The 20,745-nt window shown below is 38.9% G+C and overlaps 1 protein-coding gene across 2 annotated transcripts in view; it reads left to right on the forward strand.

Annotated features, from left to right (window-relative positions):
- Entrep2 (endosomal transmembrane epsin interactor 2) overlaps positions 1-20,745 on the forward strand; it is a 405,772-nt gene that overhangs the window by 188,041 nt on the left and 196,986 nt on the right. For both annotated transcript variants that reach the window (XM_040276432.2, XM_040276433.2), the window contains exon 2: positions 3,069-3,125. In XM_040276432.2, coding sequence (XP_040132366.2) covers positions 3,069-3,125 — 57 coding nt within the window. The remainder of the gene's footprint in view (positions 1-3,068; positions 3,126-20,745) is intronic.

The following is a 20,745-nucleotide window of genomic DNA, read 5'->3' on the forward strand; positions in this document are numbered from 1 at the left end:
CAAGAAGTTCTTGCTCATTTCTAATTTTATGTCTTCCTCTACGAGGCTGGATGGGAAAAGTGGAGGAAAGAGTGACTTGGTGTTCTCTCTGAGAGCAACATCATGCTTGATCACTCTCTTTGGCCTATTTTTTTTTCCCAGCTGTTTACTTATATGATACCCTTCTCCAACTCTCTTCAGGTTCCCCATATTTTTTTGTAAATCATAGACTTTGAATAATGAAACTGGTAAATTAATTGGGACAAAGGTTTCACCGTGGCAATTTCACAGCTAATTGAATTCCTAACCCTTTTCTTCACAGGGGTGTTACAAAATAAACCTTCATATCAGAACGTGCAACCTACCCCTCCTTTGTAATGGGAATTGAGCAAAGATAGCTCCAACTAACTACCCAACAGTTCCAGGGCAGTGGCTCTGAACTTCTTTTCTAGCCTGGCTCTATTAGACATGCTCTATTCTCCTGGGTCTCAAGTGGACCAGAGCAGGTGTCCTGAAAGTGGAAGCATTCAGGCACCTGGACTCTAAAAAGCCTCCTACAAGATGTTGATGTGGCCCTCTCTACTTAGATTTGATGCCAGTGTTTTTGTATGGAAGGGGCAGGGAAATCTGTTCCTTCTGGTGAAGTATTGAGAGAAAGAGGCTATTGGAAACAATAATCCAGTGTTTGACTCTGGAAATATCAGTGTATGCTGTGGTTTCCAGACTTAAATATGCCCCATAAATCATGCACTGAGGGGTTGTTCCCTGGGTTGGCATTATTGGTAGGAGGTGGAGCCTTTGAGAGATGCGGCCTAGTCTGAGGAAGTTAGATCACTGGGGGCGTGCCCTTGAAGGGGAATGTGAGATCTCAGCCCCTTCTTCCCTGTGTTGCTTCTTGGCCATGAGGTGAGAAGCTTTGCTCCACCACACATATGCACCATGATGTGCCACCCCAGAGCCATGGGGCCAACTAACCATTGACTGGAACCTCCAAAACCAGGAGCCCAAATAAACCTTTCTGCCCCCGCACCTTCAGTTCAGAGGATCAAATCCGGGACTTTGCACATGCTAGGCAAATCATCTACCACTGAGCTACATCCTCAGCCCCTAGTAAACCGTTCTGAAATGTTTTACCTGAGATGATGGTGATAGTTTTAGGAAGACATCTGTTTGAGAAATAACTGTGTAATTTAATTATAAAGTGATTTGGGGCCTGTGGTGTGTCTTCTAAGGGTGATGAAGCTGGCCTCAGAGAGACTTTCTTGATTGTTCAAGCATTGGATTCAGAAGTCAAGAGAGAGATTCTAGAGGCATTTGGAAGAAGAATTAGTGAATCTCAGCTGCAGAGAAATGTGAGGGGATTTCAGAGAAGGGTTTCCCTAGCATTGTACTATAAGGAAGGGAGGCTACATCCTAGAGAGAGACTTGCAAAATGAAGGACTGTTGTAAATAATTGTCAATGTTGACTGTGTTTGGAGGATTTGTGCACACTGAGCAAAGCCTATTGGGTTTAAGGCCTGATCCTATCCACTGCAAAGACTGGGGTAGCCTGTAGTACTCTGTGATCAAAGGGACCTTGCGGATCTGGGAGTAACATGATTCTTCCAGGTCTGATTTGTCATTTTGGAATCTGAGAGAAAATGTAGTTAAGGCCTTTCAGCCATGTCCCAGACCATCTGGCCCTTGCCCTAGGTGGCAAGTATGAGCAATTCATCTCCGCAGGAGACCTCATAACTATATATCTTACTTATTGTGGGACCTCCTAATATTGCCTAATTGAGGAGTGAGCCACAGCCTCCTGCCCCTCCCTGGATCTGGTTGGATATGGAGGAAGAGAGAACAGTCTCAGGATATGGATTTGAGTAACCAGGAGGGAAGGGTGCTGTTGCAGAATGTTGAGACTATAAAAGTACCACTGGGTCTGGGAGGTGGGGATTGCAGGTGCATTTCTGAACATGTGAAGAGTGAGAGAACCAGGGACCAGAAACAGAAACCATGGACAGTGTGGTGCTCACAGTGATCAAGGAAGAGCTCTGAGACAGAGCAGCAGATGGCATTCCGGGAGCCTTATAGTAGCTAGGTCCCCACTCCCCCACCCAGCATTGGGGAGAATAAACAAAAGACTCACAGGAGGAAGATCTTGGGAATCTGGGAGAGGGAAGCTGAGGAGAAGAGCAGCTAAAGAAGTGTGAAGAACAGCTGAGTGGGAATATAGGAGCCTGGAGAGAGGGGGCTCCACACTGGAAGACACTGCTAGCTCTGCTACAGCTGAGGTCAAACTGTACTTTGTCTGATGCATGCAGTGACCTCTCAGGTAATCCTGAGAAGAAGAGTTTCTGCTAAGCTGTGGAGACCAAAACCAGATGTTAGTGCATGGGAAGTTACTATCTCTCCATGGTCCACTGGACATTCCTGAACACAAGGAGACCAGGAATATAGGGATCAGAGCCAATGTCTGCCTCAGGGAGAGCGAGCTTGGGAGAAAGGTAGACCTGGACCTGGGCCAAGGGCTGAACTGTGGTTCTTTCAAAGAATAGAGGAACAGCATATCCAGGTGATAAGGACAACAGAGAAGACTGCTCACCAGGACCTGGGACAAGGATAGGGGTAGGTCTTGGCCTGGGAAGGGAGTGGCTGCTCAGAGTTAGGGTAGAGCTTCATAGGACACTGAAGTGGGAGACTGTGCTATGAATGAAAGGGGCTAGAGACTGTGGGACCAGGGCAGCCACAGCATGGCAGCAGGATGGCAGGGGAGTGGTAGTGTTTTCACTTCTCTCTGTGATTTAAAGGTCACACAGCTAGCTTTAGAGGACCAAGGTGGACGAAGCAGCCTGGTAGAGGGTCATTCAGGAAGCCCATCACTCTTGGGCCACCTAGTGTAGTGCATGCTGCAGCCTACTCTGTGGCACCCTGGTGGCCTGCAGGCCAGATGTGCCTGCAGGCTGTGAACATCTGGAAGAAAAACAGAGCTCATTGCTCAGTGAAAACTCTGCTCCTGTGTTGTGTGAGATTCCACACACACTCTGCTGTTGAGGTTGGTTTGATTGGTTTCTGAATGTCTCACATGGATGCACCATCTCTCCTTCCAGGTGCTGCTGTCGGGACTCATTGGTGTCGTCTCCTGGAAGAGGCCTCTCTCTCTTGTGGTAAGTGGCACCTGGGTCTCCAGGTGGCCTGGGACAGGGCCCTCCCTGCATAGGAGTGAGCATGGCACAGGCAAAGGCAAAGAGAATCCCAGTTTCTTGGCTTGGAATAAGATGCTAATGTTTATTTTAAAAAGTAACCACTGCATGCGATGGGCTGGTCCGTGAAAACCACTGTGCATTTTACACATTGCACTTTTGAGAGATTTCCCTTGAAGATTTTCCTAAGATGCCCACATCACATCCTTTCCCTGTTTGTTTTCTTTTGGTGCCCTTCCTTAAGGACATACCTTGAACAAAGACATTTTGAAAGTGTGGATGTAAGCATTGTCTCCAAACCCAAAGACCTGCTTATGCATATACATATGCTTACATAGGATCACACAAACTGCACACACTTTGTCAGAGTTCAAGAAATGTTAGCTTTTTAGTGTGCTTGGGAGATATAAAATTCTGAGAGTAAAATAATGATACTTATTTGAATACGAGAATTGCTGGGGCATGGTGCTAAAGAGTGGACCACATGGGAGATGGAGAGAGGAGGATTTTTTTTTCCTTCTCTGAAAAGTACCCCAAGCAGATTTGTGTCTATTGATCGTATGCCTGTTCTTCTCAGTGTGTGCATTAATATATTGACGTGTCTATGTCAGAACTAGAGGCTGGGATTTTCTGGTTTTGATGGGTAATGAAAAAGACAGCCTGACAGCTTTCTTCTTTTGTATTAATCAATTATTTAGAACCTAGTTTTTAAGCGATTGGATTTGGAGATAACGATGTCCTAAATATTAATGGACATAGGAAAAAAATAAAACAAATTTGTTTGTGGAAGACATCTTCTTTTCCATCTGAGTAACCATGACACCCTGGAAAGGTATCAGGGAATAGATGGATGATGTGGAATTCAGTTGAACTTCCTCTTCCACTGTAGCTCAGCTCATATGAGAAATTTCCTAGTGAAACTTGCTTTTTAGCCAGGGAAGGGGGTGCACACCTGTAATTCCAACAATGGGAGAGACTGAGGCAGGAGGATCCCAAGTTCAAGACCAGTCTGGATAATTTAGAAAGACCCTGTCTCAAAATTTAAAATAAGGACTGGGGATATAACTCAGTGGTCGAGTGCTTGCCTAGCATTAAGGGGCCCTGAGTACCTTTCCCAGTACTAGAAAAAAAATGTTCTTTATATGGAAGTTTCCAAACATGCACAAAATAGCCTGGTGTAATGAACCCTGTATACTTTTCATCTAGAGCCAATAAATTTGAATACCTGTCCTGTTTTATTCACCCATGTTCTCTCACTCTCCTGCCCTTACTATTGATTCCTTCTGGCTGGATTATTTTAAAGAAGTCTCAGCTTGTGGGTCAAGAAGCCCACTCTTGGGCTGGAATTGTGAGCTCAGAGGTAGAGTGCTTTCCTAGCACATATGAAACACTGGGTTCGGTCCCTATTACTATACGAAAATAAATAAACAAAATAAAGTTGTTTTTTAAAAAAGAAGCTCACTCTTGGTGCAGAATGGTACGGCACTGAACCTACTGATGACTGTGGTGACACCTTTGCTTGTGCTCTGCGGTGACTTCTGTGCTGCTTTCAGTGACACAGGCATAGCTTGCTCTATTCCTTTCTGCATGCTCCCATGGTGCAGAGATTAAGTCCTCCAAAAGCAGTCCCTTAACAAAGAAAAACCATCTTCCTAAGGGGAGGGGTGTGTGGACACAAACACAAGGGTAGTAGAATAACATTCAACACCCAGCTACCCACAGCCCTGGCCCTAGGATGCATACTGGGCTGGGCATTTTATGATACAGATTGCATAGTTTATAACTGATGGGGAGTTAGGACTCATATGGACATGGCTCAAGTCAGAGGAGTAGGGTAGTGTCTTTGGACCTCATTCTAGTAGGAGGGATAGTAGCAGCTGGACCTACTAGAGCAGAGGGTTCCAAGTACTTGCTCCTCAGTCCTGGTGATCAGTTCAGGAACAGCTACTCTCTGGAAAGTGCTCATATTCACTTCCCATTGAATTATTTTCTTCCTTATTCCAGGTAGAGGACAAATGCATTCATTTATCTTGACTTTTTTGCCCTATTTAGGGAGGTAAGGTAACGCTAGCAGCTGCAACACATGTTCAGTGGTTTAACACAAGTTAGCTTCTGCTGCTGTCCAGGGTGGGTGCTGTGGTAAGTAGTTGCTTCCTCCATAGACGGCTGCAGAGACCCTGGTTTCTTCTATCTGGGGGGCCTTCTCCTCTAGGCCCTTGGAGTCCTCCTCTGCAATGCAGTGAGAGGTCATGAGAAATGGGGATGGAACTCCTACTCCTTAATTTCCTTGGACTCAAAGTAACGCTCGTTGCTCCTATGTCAAACCATCGGGACAACTTGTCATGTAAAAAGTTACAAAGGAGACTGGGAAAGCCATGCCTTTCTGGACAGGCACTTCCCAGAGGCAGCCTCACACTGTAGAGGAGATGGTATGAATTTTGGTGGGAAGTTTTCTTTTTCTAACACAAGAACAATCTTCTGTCCCTATTAGTCAGTACGGTGCAATCTTTTGAGTCATTACCAAAAACCCACTTCTGAACTCAACCATTGAAATAGCTTTGGCCTTAACTTTTTTTTTCTAAGAGGAGTAAGAGCATTCACAATAGATAGGAGGTAAATTCACAGTATAGTTATCCCTTGGTATATGAAGGGAATTAGTTCCAGGATCCTCATGGACACACAATCCAAAAAAAGCTCATGTCCCTTATATAAAATGGCATACTGTTTGCATAGAAGCTATGTGTATCCTCTTGTATGCTTTAAATAATCTATAAATGACTTATAATTTTCCAATATAATACAAATACTAGATGCGATTAACTTTTTTTTCTTTGGTCCACAGTTGGTCAAATCTGTGGATGTAGAACCAATGGATATAGAGGGCTAACTGTACACGGATGTGTTAGTTAGAATTCCCCAGGAAGCATAAGCAATGCGATGTATCTATTTACTGCCTGACTGTCCATCTTTTGGGATTTGTCTACCTGTCCTTCTATTAAGATATGTTTTAAGAATTAACCTCATGAGATTGTAGAGGTGAGCAAGTCCAAAGCTTCCGGGCAGGCTGGAACCCCAGAGAAGCATTGATGTTGCAGCTGAGGCAGGGTTCCCCATCTTTGGAAGAGGTCAGTCTTTTTTCTCTTAAAGCTTTCAACTGATTGGTTAAAGCCCATGTATGCCAAGGAGGATAATCTGCTTTGTTCAAAGTCTGTTGCCTTAAATGTAATCTCATTTTTAAAAAAATACCATGACAGCAATACCTAAACTGGTGTTTGACCAACTATCTGGGGATTGCAGCCTAGCCAAGTTGACATGAAAGCGATCATCACAACAGGGTTCTATTACCTGACCAAAAATGCTCTATCCAGAATAGTAACAGTGAAAACACTGTAAATAATGATACTAGTCATTCATTGAGAATGACCTGCGTGCCCTTATTTTCTCAGCAGTCCTGGCAAGAATTGGTTTTCCTATTTTGGGAAGAGATGGGGAGACCTCAGGTCTTGAAGCAATGGACTTGAGCTCAGAGCTCTCTGACTCTAAAAATCCACCACCTTTTTTTGTCCCAACCTACCAAAGTCCATATAGATGTTCCTTTTCTTCCCCACAGCTTGTCTCTAATTCTGTATCAATGATTTGTACTCGCATTATCTTGTCCCTTAAGTTTTTTTTTCTGTCTCAGTGGGTGGCAGTGCCACCCACCCAACCTAAAATCTGGACTCATTATGCCTTTTTTACTCCTCCCCTTTCATGTTCTTTTGCAAGCTCTCCCATTTATTGCTACCTTTATATTTATACGATTGGCCATCTTTTCTTTATTCCTTAAGTAACGTGTTCTAGGGCAGACTCACCTTCTCTTACAGGATGCTGAAGTAGCCTTTTGAAGATCTTTGTGCCAAGAGTTTGGTTCTTCTTAAAGGCATATTTTTTGCATACCCATACCCAGAGTGATTTACATGTATCTTAGCCTGTTCTCTGTTTCTGTAATGAAATATCTGAGCCTGGATACTTTATAAAGAAAAGAGACTTATTTAGCTCACTGTTATGGTTTGGATATGAGGTGTGCCTCAGAAGCTCTTGGGTTAATGCAGGAGGTGAAATTACTAGGTTATGAGAGCTATAATTTAATCAATCTATCCGAGTTTGAATGGATTGACTGTAATTGTAGGCAGGTAGGGTGTGCCTGGATAAGGTAGGTCACTGGTGGCATGCCCCAGAAAGGTTCATCTTCTCTACAGTCTCTTCCCCTTTCTATTTCTGCTTCTTGGCTGCCATGAATGGGGTAGTGCTCCTCTCTTATGCCATTGCACCATGATGTTCTGCCTTACTCAGGCCTGCAGCAATGGAGTTGGCTGACCATGGACTGAACCTCTAAAACCATGAGCCAAATAATGTTTTCCTCCTCTAAGTTGTTCTTGTCAGATATCTTGCTCACAACAGTGAAAAGCTAACATGCTCACATTGTTAGAGACTGCAAGTACAAGACTGGTGGTCTCATCTATTCATCCTTGGTGGGCCTTATGGTAGATGGCATCCTGGCAAGAGTACATGCAGAAGAGATAAGATAGTGAGACAGGAAGTCAGAGACCAGGTCGGGTCCAGTCTTGCTGTTTTTATAACAACCCATTCTCATAGGAATTAACTCACTTCATGAGACTACACTAGTCCCTTTGGAGGGCCTGCCCCCAATGACCTAATTATCTTCCTCTAGACCCATCTTATAAAGGTCTCATCACCTCCCACATCTCCACACGGAGGACCTTGTGTCCTGCATGTGAACCGTTAGGGAACATACTTAACCCGTATCCAAACCATAGCACTATCTAAAAGGTCAGTTGTACTATGGGCTCTTCAGTCATTCCCTAGGGCCTGGGGATTAGAACTGGGGATTATGGGACAATGTATGATGACTTATTGTATAAGAAAAGGAATTAATTAGAAAGTTAAGTACCTGACCCAGGGTCCTACAGCTAGAATGTTTGAAGCCTCCGTTCTAATAATTATTTTTATCTCAAGCTCCTGTGATTATTCTGTACCCTAATGATGTCTTCCCATCTTCTTGAAGGTATGAACTGGGGATCCCTCTGTGAGCATTCTAGTTCATTCCCAGGGGACACACTTGACTCCTCCTCCCACCCCCACATTGACTGCTACAGTGAGTTGTCCTCTGATGGGAGAATGTCCCCCTGGATGATGAGAGGAAGTACCATTGGGCCTCATGGTCCAGGCTGTACACCGCCATGCAAAACACCTGCAGAGGTTGGCTGGGTGAGTGCAGGAATGAAGGGGTCCGCTGACAGCAGAGATTGGTGCTTCCATGGTTCCAATGGCAGCTGCTTTCCTCTGTAGGCTTGTGAGCATGAGCCTCTTAAGATGTGTTATGCCCCCTCCTGTGTATCACTCTGGTCTTTGGATAGAGTAGGATGAAGCAAACTGCTCTCCCAGAGTAAGTGGTATTCTGAAGGACAAGGGCCCTGTGAGAAGAGAAGAAGAGAGGAGCAGCACAGTCCAACCAGGGGAGGTGGCTTCCCTTTATAGGCTGGTGAACGTGAATTGAAAGGGATAAGAAGGAAGAAAAATGCTGTGGCATTTTTAACACAGTATTCTACAAGAGCCTTTCCAAAACCTAGAGATAGTTATGTTAGTAAAGAATATGTGCCAGGTACCATGGTACACACCTGTAAACCCAGCGGCTCTGGAGGCCGAAGCAGGAGGATTGCAAGTTCAAAGCCAGCCTCAGCAAAAGCAAGGTACTAAGCAACTCAGTAAGACCCTGTCTCTTAAAAAAAAAAAAAAAGGGCTGAGGATGTGGCTCAGTTGAGTGTCCCTGAGTACAATCCCTAGTACCTGCTCCCACCCCTGTCACCACACACACAAAAAAAGAATATGTATTTTCATGGTAATGTGGTACTCCTTTTACATGTGCTAATTGTCTCCTATGATTGAGGAAATGGTCTTCCCTGCCTTAAACTTTGAGGGTTATACACTGTGCTAGATGCCAAGTTAGAAATCAGGTTGTATAGCTATGTGTACATGATTTCTCAAAAGATTCAATGAAAGAAACTTCTTATGATAGTTGGTGTACTAATAATGGAACGTGTAAAAAATAATCACAGTTAATATGATTTAAAAAATTTGAACAAACTAGGAGCGGGACACTAGGTGATTTGTAATGACTAATAACTATTGAGAGAATAACAGCAATGGGATAGAAAATATTTTTTTTTATTTTTAAAAGCATGGGTTCACAGGTAAATGAGTACCATATAGATCTAGTGTTGTATTTAGTATTGTTTAAGTTTTATGCTATAGTGTTTGGGAGACCTGGAACCTGGCTTTTTGTTTACTTTTATCATAAAATTTTATAAACTCAAATAGGAAAGTGTATCCATTAAAGACAGAGCCTCTTGGAGCCAACACGAAAACAGTGCAATACTTGGCTCCTGCCACCCAGGGATCCCATCAACCTCAGTAGATTTAGGAATCCTAATTTAACTATAGCAAAGACATTCTCACTGTAAATTCTGATCTATAGAGAGGAGTCTCCACAGAGCTTTTCAAGTTTGCAGGGGCTCCCTTTCACAGCTTTATTCTCATAGCTACAATGAAAGGAGTATTCTCTGAATCCTCCTGGGATGGGTGAGGTCTTGCATGATGAATGCATTCTAATATTGTAATCTCCCTCAGCCTTTGGAGTCCTTCTTCTATGGGATACCAAGAAAGGATGGCATTTCAACTTCACTTGGATTATATTTCAGTCAACCAGACAAACTAATTGTGGGCCCATATCAATAAATCTGGTCTGATTCATCCATTGATTCCTCCTTCCTTGATCATTAGCAGTGCGTCAGATTGCTCCCACCTCGTGCTATGAGAAGTTTCTAGGCTTCAGCACAGGCAGGAGGGAAAAAACAACTGGAGAGTACTACAGCACAAAACAGTATTTCTCCATTATCCAAATGGGAAAAACTCAAACTACATGAGGGCATTGGATGGAGAATGGTATTCAGAAGAACCTTGTCTCTAAGGAATAACAAGCTCTCAACTAAATGTTGCTCTTGTCCTGCCTAACAAATCATAATAGCAAGTCCAAAAGAATCAATTGACTTCCACGTAATTTAATAATGTTCAAACAAAGTCAAAGAATATTCCTAGGAATACAAATGTATGCTGCACAATGTCTGGCATCCAATCAAAGATTACTAGATATGCAAAGAAGTAGAAAAATATGACCCAAAATTGGGAGAAAAATAAATACATTAAAACTAATACAAAACTAACACACATTTAAAAATATTAGACACAGACAATAAAACAATTATTATAATTGTAATTCAGATGCTGCAAATGTTAAGTAGACACATAGAGGTATACAAAACCCACTTGAAGTTTAAATGATGAAAACTACAATATAAGAGAGGAAAAATTCACTAGATGAGGCTAATGGCAGATTAAATGAAGAATGAAGATCAGTGAACTGAAATGACATTGCAATAGAAATTTCTCAAAATGAAGCACACAGAGAAAAAACAATGTAAAAAAGAAAAAAAACAGGGAACTGGTGAACTATATGGAATAATTTGATGAAGTCCTATATGTGTGGAATAAAGGATGGAGTACAAAGAAAGAAAAAATATTTGAAGAAATTGTAGACCTTATTCCTCCAACATTGAATAGACTATAACTTCATGGATCCAAGAAACTAAATGCATACAAAGAGCAATAAATAGGAAGAAAAACACATCTGTGTATTGTGGGATTTATAACATCTATAAAAGTGAATTGTATGAGTGTCCCGGGTTGTGGCTCATTGGTGGAGCATTTGCCTAGCATGCGTGAAGCACTGGGTTTGATCCCTGGCACCACATAAAAATAAAAACAAATAAAATTAAGTTATTGTGTCCAAATACAACTAAAAAATATTTTTAAAAAGTTAATTGTATGAAAAACACAGCCAAAATTATGAAGCTAGAGGTATTCCTTGAAAGATTATTAACTGCGCATACTTGAAGGTAGTTGAAGATGTATGCTATAAACCCTGACACAACCACTACAACAAAGTGAAACAAGACAGAGGGTTGGTTAAGAAATCAATAAGGAAAATAATATGAAGTCATAAAAAGTACCTAATTAAAAGAAAGCAGAAGCAAAGGAGAAATGGAGTAAAGAATAGAGGTGACAAATGAATAGTAAGTTTTCATTATCTATTTGGATTTCTTAAGTGAATTGCATGTTCATGTTCTTCTGAAGACCACTTCATTGATTTGTGGGATTTCATAATATAGTAATACTTTTCTAAATGACTAATATTTTATTCCAATTTGTTGTCTTTCAATTTTTAATGAGGTATCTTTTTTTTCTTAATACAGGAGTGTTAGTTTTTCTACTTGTAATATCTGTTTTATTTTTTCCTCACATGGCCTTAGGGTTTCTTTATTAACTTAAAATATCTCTTGACCCATGATTCCAAAGTTACTTTCCTGTGTATTTTTAAATCATTTACAGTTTTTTCTTTTTATGTTCAGGTCTTTTTATGTTTGCTTTTATCCAAAATTTATTTTTACATATAACATTAAGAATCTTAATTTTATTTGTTTCAAAATGATAGGCATTTCTCAAATGCCATTTTTTTAATTTTCAGTATTTCTTATCACATTTGAAATGTTCTCCTCTCTTCAATGCTAGATATGGGTGTGTTTATTGATACCTTATTAAAGAATCTGCCTGTCCATCTTGAAGCCAGTATTACTCTGTTTTAATTAGTCCAGCTTTATATTGTCATTATTTTATTTTACTTTTCATGATTTTATTGGCTATTTTGAGTACTTTTTTCTTTTCATTAAATTTTAGAATAAATTTATGAAGTTGACTAGTGATTAGGATTTGATTGCAATTGTGATAGCATTGATTTTATAGGTTAATTCCCAAATAAGTAATTCCTAGAATACTGAGAGTTGGAAATACATTCTCTGCTATAATTTCTGGAAAGCTCTGTGTATCAATCTCCTGTCTGGCTATCATGCACCATAGTGGTTTTACTTGTTCTAATTATTTATCTGTTGGATACTTAGAGAAAGATAATTTGCTGGGTTATTTTTTTTCATTATGTCTTTATTCCGTTTTATTCTTAAAACCCTAGTTTATACATTTTCTAACTGCTGAATTGACCCAATAGGACTTAAAATTTTCTATTATGTTCCTTTAGTTTCAGTGATATTTCTTCTGTTTTATTTTCTAGATTTGGGCTTTAGCCATATTCATTCTGCTATTTAATCCTTCTGTTGAATTTCTCTTTTTGACAGGCAGCCATGTTATTTTCTCAGAACTCTCTGTTCTTTAATTGCTTTTTTTTCATAGTAATGTATTCACATTGTATGAAACACTCATGAGTTCAATCTCCCTCAAGGATATTAATTAGAATTCTGTTTATCAGGTATTCTCACTAGACCTTCAGGTTATCTGGCCTGTTTGCTCATCTAGGTCTTATTAAGTTTTTGTTCCAGTACTGGGGATTGAACCCAGGGAGGCTCTACCACTGAGCTACATACTCAGCCCTTTTAATATTTTATTTTGAGACAGGGGCCCACCAAGTTGCTAAGTCTGGCTTCCTCCTATGATCCTCCATCCTCGGTTGCCCAAGTAATTGGAATTATAGGTGTGTGCCGACCACACCTGTCTTGGTTCTTATTCTTGACATCTTTTTTAAAAAAGTTATTTATTTATTATAATTTGTTATGTATGACAGAAGAATGCATTTCAATTCATAGTACACATGTAGAGCACAATTCTTCATGTCTCTGGTTGTATACAAAGTAGAGTCGCGCCATTTGGGTCTTCATGCATGTATTGGGGTAAGGATGTCCATCTCATTCCACCATCTTTTCTATCCCCCTGTCCCCTCCCTCCCTCTCCCTCCCCTTTGCCCTATCTAAAGTTCCTCCATTCCTCCCATGTTTCCCCCCATCCCCATTATGGATCAGCATCCTCATATCAGAGAAAACATTTGGCATTTATTTTGGAGGGATTGGTTTACTTCACTTAGCCTAATATTCTCCAACTCCATCCAATGCCATGATTTGATTTTCTTGTAATGCTCTGTAATATTCCATTGTGTATATACACCATAGTTTCTTTATCCATTCATCTACTGAAGGGCATCTAAGTTGGTTCCACAATTTAGCTACTGAGAATTATGCTGTATAAACATTGATATGGCAGTGTTACTATAGTATGCTATTTTTAAGTCCTTTGTGTATAAACCAAGAAGTGGGGTAGCTGAGTCAAATGCTGGTTCCATTCCAAGTTTTTCAAGGAATCTCAATACTGCTTTTCATATTGGCTGTACCAATTTGCAGTCCCACCATCAATGTAGGAATGTGCCTTTATCCCCACATCCTTGCCAATACTTATTGTTGTTTGTATTCTTCATAGCTGTCATTCTGACTGGGGAGTGAGATGAAATCTTAGAGTAGTTGTGATTTGTATTTCTTTAATTGCTAGAGATGTTGAACATTTTTTTAATATATTTATTGATTCACAGTATTTTATATTCTGTGAAATATCTGTTCAGTTCCTTAGCCCATTTATTGATTGGGTTATTTGTGGGGTTTTTTTTTTTGGTGTTAAGAGTTTTGAGTTCTTTATATATCCTAGAGATATATAAAGATGTACATGTACATACATGTACATCTCTATCTGATGTACATGTGGTAAAAATTTGCTCCCATTCTGTAGGATCTCTATTCTCACTGATTATTTCTTTTGATGAGAAGAAGCTTTTTAGTTTGAATCCATCCTATTTATTGATTCTTGATTTTGTTTCTTGTATGAGGAGTCTTATTAAGGAAGTTGGGGCCTAATCTGACATGATAAAGATTTGGGCCTACTTTTTTTTCTGTTAGGTTCAGGGTCTCTGGTTTAATTCCTGGGTCCTTGATCCACTTTGAGTTGAGTTTTATGCATGGTGAGAGATAGGGGCTTAATTTCATTTTGTTGCATATGGATTTCCAGTTTTCCCAGCACCATTTGTTGAAGAGAGAACTGTATTTGTGTGGGTTTGTCTCTGTGTCCTCTATTCTATGCCATTGGTCTATAAGCCTATTTTGGTGCCAATACCATGCTGTTGTTTTTTTTTTCTATTCCTCTGAGGTATGGTTAAAGGTCTGGTATAGTGATGCCATCTACCTCACTCTTCTTGCTAAGGATTGCTTTAGCTATTCTGGGTCTCTGTTTTTCCAGATGAATTTCATATCTGTTTTTTCTATTTCTATGAGGAATGCCTTTGGGATTTTGATTGGAACTGCATTAATTCTGATAGTGCTTTTGGTAGTATGTTCATTTTTATAATATTAATTCTGCCTATCCAGGAACCAGGGAGATCTTTCCATCTTCTAAGGTTTTCTTTAATTTTTTTTCTTTAGCATCCTGTTATTTTTATTGACATCTGTTTTATTCAGTTCAGCCTATCCTTGGTTGTGACAAGACCTTGCTTACCTGTGTTACAGAACAATGCCTGGAATACAGCAAACGATCACTAAGTATTAACAATTGACCATCATCATTTTCATAATTATCAGCAGCAGATAACCAGGACAAACACAGCTTGAGGTCCTATCTCTGAACCTTCACAATGGATATTGAACCTGCAAAAAGAAAGGCAGATTTACCTGGTGAAAAATAAGCTAAGCTCAGTAGTTCTTTCCTGAGGCTACTTCATCTCCCAGGAATCCTGAATCCTGGTAGACAACAAGAACCTCCTGCCTTCACAGATCTCAAAGCTGCCTTCTCTGAGTAAGGCCTAAGGAAGGGATTATGAACATCACCTCCCTCAGGTTTAAAACCAGGGAATGTGTTTCAGAGCCCATGCTGTTAATTTTTAGGTCAGTGTTTCTGTATCCTACCAGCAAACCAGAATACCTGTGGCACTTTCCAAAATATTACTTTAAACCCACTGTATAAGAATTTCTGAGAATGGAGCTCAGGTTTCAATATTATTTAACACTTTGGATCATTTCAGAAAAGATTCAGAACTTGTTATCTTTGCAGGGGTGCACTAGTTCCTCAGGTTGTTATAAACTTTGACAAATATTTCTTTTTTCTCAGTGTGGGAGTATTGGTTAAACTGATTCAGAATACAAATTACATGTTAAGTGCCCATCAATAGAGGTATTTATAATTATTGTTGGGTACAGTTGTCTTTTAAATCAGATTATAGAAAAAAAAAGAGCTACTTCTTCTGTACTACTATTCTATACTTTTCCTTTATTATTTTGTTGTAGGACAGATCTTCTAACAAATTCTCTGTTTTATCTGGAATGCCTTAATTTCTTCTCCATTTTAAAATGATGATTTTTTAAAAATATAGAATTCTTGATTGACAGTATTTTTTTAAAAAGAATTGACAGTATTTTTTTAAAAAGAACCTTGAATATGTCAATGCACTGCCTTCTGTCTTGTATGTTTTCTTATGAAAAACTAGCTGTTAATTTTACTGTGATCCCTCATATGTGATAAGACAGTTCCCTTTTGTTTTCAAGACTCTGTCTTTTGCTTTGACAGTTTAAGATGTCTCTAGTTATGTATCTTTTTAAATTGAATCTATTGAGTTAATTACGGTTCATTGAATTCAGATATTTAGATTTATGTCTTTAATCAAATTTGAGAAGTTTTGGCTGCAACTTCTTCAAATATTCTCTATACACTTTTTTTTCTCACTCCTCTCCTTTTAGTATTCCAATATATATTTTGGTACACTTTATGGCATTCCACATACCTTTTAGAAATCTGTTTTTCTCCATTCTTTATATGTCTAAGGCACAGACTAGATAATTTCAGTTGACCTGTCCTCAAGTTTAGTGATAATTCTTTCTTCTGCTTACTCAAATCTTCTGCCTGATCTCTCCAGGGAATTTTTCATTTTACTTACTATATATTTACAACTTCATAATTTCTAGTTGATTCTTTCTTAAAATTTCTGTCTCTTTATTGGTGTTCTCTATTTTGTGAGATAATCATTCTCATATTTTCCTTTTGTTCCTTAGATAAGATTTTCTTTAGTTCTTTGATATATTTAAAATAGCTGATATAAATTTGTTGTCTCCTAAGTCCACCATCTGGACTTCCTCAGAGAGCATTTATTTTGATTGCTTTTTATCTCTGCATAGGAGGCCACACTTGCTTGATTTTTTACCTGTCTTATAATTTTTTAAAACTGGACAAAAGCAGTAATATACTATTATATTAGTAGAATAGTAGTTTAGTTTCACTAAAAGTGAAACTCCTCCCCTTCCCATAGTTTGTTGTTGATGATGCTTGTCATAATTTTTGTGCCTTGTTTGTTTGATGATTTTTGAATGAATTCTGTAAAATCTGTGTTGTCATGTGTGGCTACTTAATTGTCTACTTGGTTATTTTAGTAGTTAGCCAGTGATTAGACAGAGATTTAAATTTGGAGCCAATACATTTCCCAGGCTTTGGTGAGGGGCTCTGTGTGTCTGTTGGGATATACCTTCAATAGTCTTCCAGGCAGTTGACAACTCTGCTTGTGTCTTCACTTCCTGCTTTCATTGAATCTTAAAGTCAGAGGTGAAAGTTTAGAGCCTTCTCAGGTCTTTCCTAGGCAAATATCTAACCCTGTGCATGCATGTAACGTTCTATATTCCAAGAAATATTCAGCATTTCATATACCCTTTGGATATCTTTTTCTCCAGCATCTTTGAAAAAGTTTTTTTGGCTACTCTTTTCATTGCTACAGCCAGTATCCACTTCTCAGGCAGCTGCAAATTGAAAATAATTAACTATAAATGTATTTGACAATTGTTTTCTAGAGAAAGGGTTTTTACACTGGGCGGGCTTCAACTCAGGTCAAATCGAAATAGACTTACATGTGTCTTCTTCCAGGGAATCACTAGAAAGGCCACATCATGACAGTAATTTGGGAGCGAGACTCTGAAAGAACTCCATCTTTGTTTTCTTTCTTCAGGTGGCTTCTAGATTGTACCAGGAATAAGAATTTTACTTCTTCAAGGTGACTGTGGAGTTGGGGGATGGAAGATGGGAAAGCCAAAAAGCCACAAAGCTCACTGTTGTAATTGAGGTTTAACAGTTATCTTGTTAAAAGACTAAAGTTACTGGGCTGGGGATGTGGCTCAAGCGTAGCGCGCTCGCCTGGCATGCATGCGGCCCGGGTTCGATCCTCAGCACCACATACAAACAAAGATGTTGTGTCCACCAAAAACTAAAATATATGTATATATATATAAATTTTCTCTCTCTTAAAAAAAAAAAGAGTGAAGGTACTGCAAGCCTTTTGTTAATTTCCAGAGTCAATTCTGATAATTTCTCTGTTGTTTTCTTCCTTTTATGGAGGAGTGAATTTTCAGAGATCTTTTCCCGGTTATATTTTGCTGACATTACTCCCCAAATCTCTTTTAATAGTTTTTGTTTGGCAGGCTATTTAAAGAATGAAATCTATTGTATATATCTTTGACAATGTATCTAGAAGAACCATTAATCTTACTTCATGGAGCTTGAAATCTCTTTGCTATCCTAAAATAGAAATCACCCATTGGTGAATGGTATCATTTGAGAGATATGGAATTTTTTATCATCTTTGAGTATATTACTGTAGTAGATTTTACTACTAAATAGGTTTTTACTTCTCTGGCAGAATACTACTGGGGTTAAAAAAGGTTCTCATAGTTGATATATGCAATATGGATGAGTCTCTAAAGGTTAAAAAAAAAAAAGAAACCAGACACAAAAGAATATGTGATTGCATTTTTGTGAAATTCTAGTGATGGAGAACAAATCGTGATTGCCTGGGGCTTGAGTGGTGGGAAGAGATTGACAGCAGAGTGGCACAAGGGAACCTTTGGAGTCGATGGAATGTTCTGTGTTTTGATTGTGTAGTGTTTAGATGACTGGATGTGTTTGTCAGGATTCATTGAACTGTGCAATTAAAATGGTTAGATTTTCTTTCTGTAAATTATACTTCAATAAATCTGATAAAGAATATCCAAGCTTAAATAACACTTTTAAATTTAATGATATAAAACATTATTTATTATCCAAAACAAAGTAAGATTTAACCCAGTAGGCAATCACAGAAGTTGATCCCATGTCAGTGGCTTGGAAATTTTGGTATGCCTCAGAAGCACTGGTAACACTTGCTGAATTTCCCTATAGAAATTTAGGGAGCTGCTGGATGGTTCTGGGACCCTGACTCTTGAGTCTTTAGATACACTAACAAAGGTGACTGCTATTGCCAAGTTGTGGAAGATACAAAATTAAGTGTGTTTAGGTTGTGAATGTTAGAAGTACCTTTATTAGATTCATTTCCCTCCCCCACAGACTTCTGTAGGAGGAAGATAAGTCACAGTAGCCTTCAGAAGTACTAAAATCTACTAAAGATGTTTTTTTTTTTTTTTGGTTTTTGGAAGCCACAGTACCAGAGTGATGGGGTAAAAAGACCCAGCCTCATCCATCACTAGGTGAATGGATAAACTTGTACATCCAGACAATGGAATGAATGTTATTCAATTCTAAAAAGAAATGGTCAAGCCATGAAGACAAGAAGGAAACTTACATGCATGATACCAATTGAAAGAAGCCAATCTGCAAAGGCTATACACTGTATAATTTCAGTATATATGACTTTCAGAAAAAGTCAGAACTATGGAAATCATAAAAAGGTCAGGGGTTGCAGGGGAGGGAAGATTGTCAGAGCACAGAGGATTGTTAGGGGAGGGAAACTACTCTGGATGATACTATAATGGTGAATATGGACCATCAAACATTTGTCCAGATCCATAGAATATACACCACCAAGAGTGAACCCTAAAGTAAACTGTGACATTGGTCCATAACATGTATCATTGTAGGTTCATTGATTGTACCAAGTGTTCTACTCTGATAGAGGATGTTGTTTTGGGGAGGCTGTGGGTTTGAGGAAAGGGTCAATAGATGAGAAATCTCTGAATCTGCTTAATTTTGCTATGAACCTAAAACTGCCCTAAATAATAAAATCTATCTAAAAATCTTTAAATAAAAGATGTAAAAGTACAACCTCCAAACCAGAATAAATTCTATTTATTAAAATGACTAATAATAGGTAAAATATATGACCAGTTGCTATCTCCTACACCAGTTATGGTTCACACTTGCACCATTCTCCAAAAACATGTGTCAGATTTCTGCCTTTCAGGTGGGTAAGAAAAAGCCTTTGTAATGAAACAATTTCCTTCAAGAGAGTTGAAGGAAAAGAAGTCACAGTGAATAAGTCTTGTCACTTGGATTTAGCTTTCACAATAACAGTCTAGGGTGTGAAACACTACGTTCTGAGTCCTTGTCAAATATTTGCTCCACTTCATTCCCATGACACCCCGGTGAGGCACCTCTATTATTATCCAGCCCCAGAGAAAAATTGGACAGCCCCGTGGTGGGTAAATGATAGATAGGTTTTCAACCTAGGAAGACCAGCTTTTCATCATTGACCTACCTGAGACCTTTACATTTAACTAAAAACATCTCATTTGTTAGTGCACAAAAGCATAGTCAGCATCCTTTGCAGCTCAGACTAAGACTTACTAATGCATAACATCAGACTAAATGAAATTCATTTAGGTCCATTAATTCTTTCATAGTTTTTTAAAATTAGAAGCTACCAAATATAGAAAATATTTTTTCCTTCCATATTCCTCTTTTTTTTTTCGAAAAAAAGGAGATTTCCATCATTTTGCATTGATTTCAGCAGGTGTTTGAATGGCTCTTCATCTCAGAGTTGCATTTTGTCCCTGATAAGTCTAGATGTGTGGCAAAAAGGATCATCAGAGCTCTCCTACTCTCCTGCACACTGGTCAGAGTATTTCCAGTCCTTTGGAGTCTACTTCTTGGGCATGTCCTGGAGTTTGTTGATCATTATCCTTGGGTTTAGAGATGTAAGCCCTATATATTTATGTTTCAGTATAAATGACTGATTCTTATCAGAGTCTCAATTTTATTGGAAGCTCAGAGACAATTGATGAAGAAAAATAGCTTTGACTGCCTTTGCATTTAGCTTGGATTTTGTTATTTTTGTTTTTCTCAACTGCAGTGTTTAATGTAATTTGCAAACACCAGGGAATGGGAAGTGGGTGATAAATGAACTTCAGCCTACATTATTACTTTTAAAATTTATCTTTTCATTGCTATGCTGATCATTTTTCTGTGTAAGAAAGCTTAAAATCTTATGCTGCATATATTAACTTTTTCAAAAGGTGTCTGAATTTTCATGCTAACAGAAATGTTTCCTGCTGTGTCCACCAGAAATTCAGTCCCAGTTTCACTACAAAGTCATATGTTTGGCCATATTCTGGGGGGAAAATTTATGAATCACTTTAACCTTTAATATGTATTACAGAAAGCCTGTAGGGCTTTCTTTCCAAGTCATGAATTGAGTACAAATACAACTTTAATATGCTATTTAAAAATATAGGTGAGTTAAAGGTTAATATATTTAATGTAAATGTACTTGGAGCCATTATTTATTCAGACTATTCATTATAAATCTACTTTGGGTGTTTCTTACAGTCAGGTTCAGGACCTC

This window comes from Ictidomys tridecemlineatus, chromosome 5, assembly GCF_052094955.1.
Source record: "Ictidomys tridecemlineatus isolate mIctTri1 chromosome 5, mIctTri1.hap1, whole genome shotgun sequence".
NCBI lineage: Eukaryota > Metazoa > Chordata > Mammalia > Rodentia > Sciuridae > Ictidomys > Ictidomys tridecemlineatus.